The sequence below is a fragment of the Salvelinus sp. IW2-2015 genome, unplaced genomic scaffold (genome assembly GCF_002910315.2).
Source record: "Salvelinus sp. IW2-2015 unplaced genomic scaffold, ASM291031v2 Un_scaffold2671, whole genome shotgun sequence".
Taxonomy (NCBI): Eukaryota; Metazoa; Chordata; class Actinopteri; order Salmoniformes; family Salmonidae; genus Salvelinus; species Salvelinus sp. IW2-2015.
Genome location: NW_019943977.1, coordinates 35293 through 44554, shown reverse-complemented (window position 1 = coordinate 44554; position 9262 = coordinate 35293). Strand labels below are relative to the sequence as shown.

General features: G+C 43.8%; 1 protein-coding gene across 1 annotated transcript; it reads right to left on the bottom strand.

Moving 5' to 3' along the window:
• Positions 1-459: 459 nt before the first annotated feature.
• Positions 460-9039, bottom strand: afmid (arylformamidase). The gene is given in 12 exon segments (XM_024141686.2): positions 460-2320; positions 2637-2744; positions 3051-3186; positions 4541-4619; positions 4811-4908; positions 5144-5216; positions 5535-5620; positions 5690-5738; positions 7440-7484; positions 7487-7543; positions 7882-7972; positions 8694-9039. Coding segments are annotated over 12 exon segments (882 nt in total). The 5' UTR covers positions 8724-9039; the 3' UTR covers positions 460-2290.
• Between the last annotated feature and the right edge of the window lie 223 nt (positions 9040-9262).

The window sequence follows — 9262 nt, the reverse complement described above, 5'->3', positions numbered from 1 at the left end:
CTGATTGGTCCGTTCCTTTCCGCGTCGCTTGACCCAGCGTTTGCTTAAAATATTCTGTCCGTCGCGCTGAGTTGAACACATTGGCCCTGACCTTCTCGGGTAACCTGTACAGTCCATACAAGTGGGTACAGTACAGTTCAGACTCTGAGATAAATAATATTTTCCTAAAAACTCCGAACGAAACGAATAGAACTGCTGCTGTGGTAGAATTAAAATAACGTTCTAGAACAACGCGTTGTTTCTAGAGCGCGATTTTCTCTGATGAATGGTGTCAGAAGGCTGGTCGAACACAATATCCCTTATGTTCCCCAAAAACAATGATCCTATTTATAACGTTTCATATGATGGTTATGAAAAGCCTAGACTCCTTCCCTTGCAACCACAGTTTTCCCTGACAGTCCCGTCTCTGAAACTCACCCTTATTTTCTCAAAAAGAAARATTTAAAAGAATTKGCACACTTCTATGACATACACATTTATTGTGATATTTTACATAATTCTCCCACCAACATTATTACTAGTCATGTCATGTAAACAAGCATTTAGGCAGAATGACCCACATAAAACAATTATTACATTTTAGTGTGCAAATCTAGATTGACAATTTCATATTAGGGTAGAATAATAAACAAAATACAGTATTCCTTAGTTCTAGATTGTGAGAGACAAATTCAAGTGTCAAAAGGTTATTTTGGGATAAATGTTACAATTAATTCCATGTGTAACACACATCTGACAATTATATAGGTAAACATTGACATATGTCCAAAATGGCAACCTTTTCCCTAATATAGTGCACTACTTTTCACCATTCCAAACGTACCCTATTGAATGCCAACATTCACCTTTCGTCATACCGATTTCAATTCATGTCATGTACTTAATCTTAACACGAGAAGTCCAGACCCTGTTCATGTCCTTTAGAAAATAACCAGGGTTTGAATTACAGGGGGGGGGGATAGGCCAGACTGAACACCCTCGTCGTTCATGCACCCCCAAGAGCCAATGTATAATTTGAACCCTGGTTCTAATGACAGGTGAATAAAGTTATAATAACAGGTGAACAACATAGTGGGGAAAGATTCCCAGTCAATATGGTTCAGAGAACAGGCCTCCTTATTCAAGTCAACGAATAGGCCACCCATAATGGGTGGCCTATTTCTATGGTTCAGAAACAAACACAGGAAGTGATGTAACAATACAAAGAAACAAAAAAGTGCCACTGTCGCCGCGTTATCAACTACACTGTGCCACTAAAACAAGCAATGAAATCGACTGGCATTGGCAAAATTGCAATGAAGACAATATTCATTTGTGCATAGTGATTGGTTAACTGATTAGCTATCTCGCTCRCTCTGGAAACAAGTGTTGCTACTTTATCCTGGCAGGCTATGCTTCAGTCCCAAATGGCACCCTATACCCTACCTAGTGAAATAGACCTGGTTAAAACTAGTGAACTATATGAGRATRCAATTTGGGACGCATWTTATGTTGTCAAACTTTGGCTGGTCCAGGATCAGTTTGACCATTTCCTTAAAAGATTCCTAAGAGCTGACCCCAAACCAGTTGTTATAGCAGTAACAGAGTGAAGAGGTATAGCTTACATCCTAAATGGGCACCCTATTCCCTCTATAGTGCACTACATTTAACCAGGGCCCATAGGTACCCATAGGGCTCTAGTCAAAAGTACTGCACTATATAGGGAATAGGGTGCCATTTGGGACAAATCCATAGTGTAGTGTGAGATAGTACTGGGCCAGACGGTGAGATAGGGTGCATCCTAAATGGTACCATGTTCCCTGTATAGTGCACTACTTTTGACCGGAGCGCTATATATAGAGAATAGGGTGCCATTTGGGATGCAAACTTAGTTTCATCTGGTTGTTACTGTAAGACCGTGAGGGGGGGGGGGGAATTTGGGGTTTAAAAAACACTCCAGGCCACTCTAACGGAGCAGGGTAAAGTTGCCCCTATACGCTGATCTTGGGTCAGTTTTGCATTTTTTCCCACTAATAGTTCAAGTTAAGAGGAATCAAAACTGATCCAAGAACTGTAACTAAGGGAATCTTCACCCCGGAGGTTCTGTAACACAAAACATAATACCTGTTACCTAACCACCTTGTTTAGCCAATAGCCATCAGAACAGAGGTGTTTGTGGTTGATATGTAAATGAATGATTGGCCAGTGTCCCTGTATCTCTTCAATGATTGTCTGGTGTCCCTGTATCTCTTCAATGATTGGCCAGTGTCCCTGTATCTCTTCATTGATTGGCCGGTGTCCCTGTATCTCTTTAGCTCTTCCCCATCATCTTTAACAGCAGCTGTACAAGGAGGAGGTAGACGCATAAAGACAAAGGTCACAAAGGTCAAGTGCATCTTAACCTCTGAGACAGACTGATACTCATGATGAGTAATGATCATTAGCTCAAGGAGAGTGACTCCCAAAAAGCACCCCACACTAAGGTCTGGAGGAAATAACACTGTCTAGCTAATACACTTTTTATTTTCCTCAAAGGTTGACTGTGACTTGGAAAGAGATAGGGAGGGAGGTAGGGAGGGGCGAGCGAGAAAAGGAGAAGAAAAAGGAAGGGATATAAGGAGGAAGAGGGAGAAAGAGGAAGGGATGGGGGTACCTACCTGAGTGAGGTGGTAGTCTCCGTCGACTAGCTGCGGCGATATGTTGAAGTGATCTGTGTTTGGAACGTCCTCCAATGTCACCTTCAGTCCTTCTGTTGACTCCAGAGCCTGCAAGAGGGAAGGAGGAGAGGAGGGAGAGAGGAAGGGAAGAGAGGGAGAGCAAAGGAGGGAGAAAAAAAAGGGACAGAAAGATAGTAGTTTTCTAGGCCCTAAAACTCTTCCAAAAATATAAGGGTTCAGCTGTTATAAAGGTGAATTGTTTTGTCACTTTCTGAAATCTTGCAACAAGAACAATCTAGATATATTCTAATGTGTCCCAGACAATGTCTGTTTTTCCATCCATGGAACTCGGACACATTCTATTCATCAGCTCTGATTCTGTGTTCTACTTCTGTGTGTTCAGTCTGTACTGACTTTGTAGTAGTYCTCCGACTGCTTCCGGAACTCTGGCGAGTCGTTCTGCGCCACGGCAACCACGATGTCACAGTCGGAGGAGGAGAGTTTGAGCTGCGGAACCARCTGACTAGGACTGTTCCTCAGAGCCACCTCTCTGTGAAGAGACAGAGAGAGTGAGACAGAGAGAAAGAGGGAAAAAAAGAAGTGAGAGAGAGAGGGGAGCTTCTGGTGATGGCTCTGACTGGCACTGACTGCTACTGGACACCCACAGAGCAAACACACAGACTACATCTCTCTCTCTAAATATAGGATTAATTTAACCTTCTCTCACATACACAATGCCAAACACACACAAATAATTCGGCCACTGATAAACACCATTACTCACTGACCTTAGGTGACCATTAGTAGATAAGGTAGAGCAGTGGTTCCCAAACTTTTTATAGTCCCGTACCCCTTCAAACATTCAACCTCCAGCTGTACCCCCTCTAGCACCTGGGTCAGTGCACTCTCAAATGTTGTTTTTTTGCCATCATTGTAAGCCTGCCACACACACACACACACTATACGATACATTTATTAAACATAAGAGTGAGTCTGAGTTTGTCACAACCCGGCTCGTGGGAAGTGACAAAGAGCTCTTATAGGACCAGGGAACAAATAATAATAATCAATAATGTTGATCTTTATTTAACCATTTTACATATAAAAACTTATTTGTTCTTCAAACATTGTGAATAACTCACCACAGGTTAATGAGAAGGGTGTGCTTGAAAGGATGCACATACCTCTGCAATGATGGGTTGTATTGGAGAGTCTCAGTCTCATATCATTTACCACACACAGTCTGTGCCTGTATTTAGTGTTCATGCTAGTGAGGGCCGAGAATCCACTCTCACATAGGTACGTGGTTGCAAAGGGCATCAGTGTCTTAACAGCGTGATTTGCCAAGGCAAGAAACTCTAAGCGCAGCCCAATCCAGAAATCTGGCAGTGGATTCTGATTAAATTCAATTTTCACAGAACCGCTTGTTGCAATTTCAATGAGGCTCTCTTGTTCAGATATCGGTAAGTGGACTGGAGGCAGGGCATGAAAGGGATAACGAATCCTGTTGTTTGTGTCGTCCGTTTCGGGAAAGTACCTGCGTAATTGTGCACCCAGCTCACTCGCTATATTACATTTGACATTGTCTGTAAGCTTGAGTTCATTTGCACACAGAAAAATCATATAATGATGGAAAGACCTGTGTGTTGTCCTTGTTAATGCAGACAGAGAAGAGCTCCAACTTCTTAATCATAGCCTCAATTTTGTCCCACACATTGAATATAGTTGCACAGCGTCGCTGTAATCCTAGATTCAGACCATTCAGGTGAGAAAAAAAAATCACCCAGATAGGCCAGTCGTGTGAGAAACTCGTCATCATGCAAGCGGTCAGACAAGTGGAAATTATGGTCAGTAAAGAAAACATTAAGCTTGTCTCTCAATTTAAAAAAAAACATGGTACGTACTCTGTCATCTTCAGAGGCTCGTTGACATAGGTGGACAGGATGGGCAGGAGGTCATATATACCACTGACCAGGAACGCACCTGAGAGAGAGAGAGAGAGAGAGAGAGAGAGAGAGAGAGAGAGAGACAATGTATGGGTAAGGAGATAGGAGGGAGAGAAGATTGTCAATCATTCAAAATAAAAAAGCAGGTCTTTCTGTGATTATGGAGAAAGATTACTGAGCTCACGTCTCTGCTGACAACCCGCTATCTCCTGACCTCTAACCTCTCACCTTTGATCTGAGGGGTCACACTGTACTGAGACCAGTCTGTAGAGAGGATCATAGCAGCCAGGTGGGCCCCCGCAGAGTGGCCACACAGGTACAGACCACTAGAGAGAGAGAGAGAGACACAGAGAGAGACAGAGAGAATTGCCAGTCAGAAACCAACCCCTAGCCTAGACATTCATATCATCAAATCATGACATATTTGTTACTATCCTTTAGTCAGATAGTAAAGATTATATTCAGCCACTCTTGGAAGTTGATTTAAAACTTCCAAGAAAGGCATTAASACTGCCTTTAGTAAGTACAGATCTGAGATTGAGACTGATGAAGAGGGCGCACCTAATGTGTGAATACTGTTGAATGACGGACACCACACTCCTCCGCACCTGAGACACCATCACGTCCATGTTCCCTGGATGGGAAACGGGGAAGAGGAGGAAAGTAAGAAAAAATAGGAACAAACGAAGGACAGATAGAGATGAATGTGTGAAAAAGGGCAGCGAGATCGGGCTGAGTCCCAAATGGSACCCTATTCCCTACAGTGCACAAYTTTAGACCAGGGCCCATAGGGCTGAAGCTGCTCTCGACCAACAGGCTGCTGTGCTCTGAAGACCCCAGCTGCAGTCTACAGAAGTAGTACGCTATAGATAAACAGGGAGACATTTGGGACGCATTCATAATGTCTCCTATGTTGCTATGACATCACAAACCAGGGACACACCAACGGTACCTTTGGGAGCGATGTCGTAACCCACGGCGACCACCACGACGCCCTTATGGACCAATGGGACGGCCATAAACCCGGACTCCTCCTTACTAGGAAGAAGAAACAAGGCATTTCCTCAAATGTAACATAATGAGAGAAGGAGTAGAGATAATAGATACCTAAGGAACTGCCAGTAGCCTCCATGGAGGTAGATCACCAGTGGGACATCTATAAGAAGAAAGAAAACATTGGTTATGGGCAATTCCACAGTAACAGAATGATGCGGACACTCAAGATTTCTTTACTTTAAAATGTATGTCAAACAAAAAACTAAGTTAACAGCCCCATACAACACAATAACTACTTTTAACCATTTCACTGAAAATTGACCAAAAAAACTAATGTACTTGAAGAACAGTGCATATGCTAAGTTTGGTAACAGAATGACGATTTGTGCCATTTTTTCCGTCACTCCACAAACCTTCACCCCCTCCCCGCAAACACCCACTTAGAAGATCCAAGACCAGATGCATATGAGCTGTCTAACCCAGGGCACTGCCTGTGTCTGTGTGGATCTGTGTCTGTGTGCAGTTTCTACTGTGGAAATGCCTTGTTTCTCCAGTTCCATGTTGCCTCCACACCTGTGTGTCATGTAATGTGTTGTGAAAGCTGGGTTTTCCCCTTGATAAGGGCAAACCGTATTCCCTTTAAGTCATTAGAAATCTGTCACAGCTGTCAGTAATGTGCTGCTGCCATACTGCACTACAGTACTACACAACAGTAGTAATGTACACTACAGTACTGACTACAGTACTACACTACTGAATTACACCACAGTACACTACAATACTACACCACAGTACAACACCACAGTATACCCCCTTTGGTCTCAACAACATACTGTAGCTGCAGTACACTAGTGTTAGATCAGGAGATTGAATCTGGAGTTTTGGTTTATGCTTCTTTTAACACTATTGTGATGTAATATCTTAAATAATCAGTGACTGAAAATAAACTCAGTTTTCATGTTTTCAGTGAAACCCTTCTGTTATTTCATTTCACCACGAGATAAAGAATGAAGTGGTGTGTGTCTCAGTAGCTGGGATCAGAGGGATGATGCCTGAGGGCTGTCTGTGGTGATGCCTGAGGGCTGTCTGTGGAGATGCCCGAGGGCTGTCTGTGGAGATGCCTGAGGGCTGTCTGTGGTGATGCCCGAGGGCTGTCTGTGGTGATGCCCGAGGGCTGTCTGTGTGATGCCGAGGGCTGTCTGTGGTGATGCCCGAGGGCTGTCTGTGGTGATCCGGGCTGTTGTGGAGATGCCCGAGGGCTGTCTGTGGAGATGCCCGAGGGCTGTCTGTGGAGATGCCGAGGGCTGTCTGTGGAGATGCCCGAGGGCTGTCTGTGGAGATGCCCGAGGGCTGTCTGTGAGATGCCGAGGGCTGTTGTGGAGATGCCGAGGGCTGTCTGTGGAGATTCCCGAGGGCTGTCTGTGGAGATGCCCGAGGGCTGTCTGTGGAGATGCCCGAGGGCTGTCTGCGGAGATGCCCGACAGCTGTCTGCGGAGATACCGGAGGGCTGTCTGTGGAGATGCCTGAGGGCTGTCTGTGGTGATGGGGGGGAGGAGGGGGCTGAGGAGTATTTCTGTCTGTAATAAAGCCCTATTGTGGAGGAAAACTCATTCTGATTTCCAGGCCCACCCGTGGCTGCGACCCTGCCCAGTCATGTGAATCCATAAATTAGGCCTAATGAATTTATTCCAATTGACTGATTTCCTTATATTAACTGTAACTCAGCCAAATCTTTGAAATTGTTGCATGTTGCGTTTATATGTGTGTCACTTGATTATCCTGTTATTCTATCGTCATCTTCTAGTTGAAGAGAAATATCAGGGAGGGTGTGTTGTTGACAAACAGGCTATACCACACACACCTAGAGAAGTGGTGGTGGGAACATAGACATCTAGTTTCTCCCCTCTCCTTCTCCATAGGGAACGTTGAGGAGGGTCTGGGCCAGGCCACGGGCACGCTCCGTACCTGCACACGCACCAAAAACATGCACACGGAGAAATATACAGAGACACACCTTTGTTTACTTTGCAAAAATATATATTTTTGACTAAACTGTAGTGTAACCTACGGATACAGAATTACGTGTTAAACATACGGGGCACAACAACAATATAAGTCAAACCAACGACATACAGTTGGTTACTTTCCAACCATTCATTTCATTATTCGCACTGCGGGCACCACCCATATGTCACGGCTAGTCTAAAGATCCCTATAGCAATCAGTTGGCTATTGCTCTTCCCTGAACCCACACTCTTGTCAATAATCAACTTTATCGGCTAGTTAATCAAACATCGACAGACCTTCTTTGAGCGCCGTCACGTGGGATTTGATAACGTCGTCTGCCGACATTCTGTGCGACCACTGGCTGGGCGAAAACTGCCTCTCTAGCTCCTGTCAAAGTAACCACACAGAAGTGTGTTGTGAATCGGGCGGCCATACGTACCAGCCGGTTGGAGTCGGAACATTAGCTCATAAAGATCAGGCAGACAGCGAGGGCGCAGTCCAACAGCGCCCTCAATCGGTAGACATTCGGAACTTTTATTAATATCAGAAGTCAACATACAGGTTTTTGTTTATACTTTTGTTTGTTCAACAGTGAACTAAAGTATTTATAATCGATATTTAGATATGAGAAACGGTGCTTTATTTTATAGTAATAATGGCAAATGGATAGGCAAAGTTTAGAAATGAAGAGAGTAGGTTCTGAAAAAGAGGAACTAGGCTACTTTAGACATTATTATATATTTCGAACAGTTGTTAAAATACTTTGTTATATAAAGGTTCAATTTTAAAATGGAATACAAAAAATGGAATAACACCAGGTTCATATGTTAATATAGCATGTTGATTTGTTATTAACCATGCCTGCCTCCTGGGGAATAGGAGAGCGCGTACTTACGAGACACGCACATATTTGTGCTCTTCAAATGTTGTGTATTTTCTTTTGGATGCAGGAGAGAACTATTAAAACAACCTGATATCCGAGGTCCACGTCTTTAGTCTCAATCAATCACACACAGCGCAGAGCTACAGCTGCACCGGGTACATATTTACAGTACAATGTCTACTGTATGAACAGACACAAAACGTACATCATCTTAACATCACTTACATCCTTATTCATATCCTTCCGACGTGACATTGTTCTCTTGAATGTAACAACAGCAGATAGACTCCGATAGGCACAACACAGAGACCTTTGGAATTGGACAAAAGATAAGCAGGAGAAAAAACGACCATCGAGGACAGTGGGTCCAACGGGTCTGCGGGACGAGTGTCTGCGGGTGTCACAATGTTCTCAGGGCAAACGGTTTCAGTTGCCAGATTCTACATAAACAGCTGTTTATTTGTTAACGACAACCGCTAAGATTTTGTACCAACACAGTCAGTGAACCACCGTAACTTGATGGCACAACAATAACAGCTCGTTAGAATTGCAGCCCGGCCAATGTAACAGTGCATTAGTACACGGTGTACTGTACCTTGTGCTGGAGAACATGACATCCTGTGTTGGGTGGAGTAAAAAGGGTTTCACTAACTAAACTGACAATACATGCAACACCGTAACACAGAACGCACTCTTTGMTAGCCTAGGCCTACTACAGTAGTGCCTTCAGAGTATTATCATGAATTGTCTAGATACATGTTAAATACTATGGAGCTCCGTACAATTACAAATGA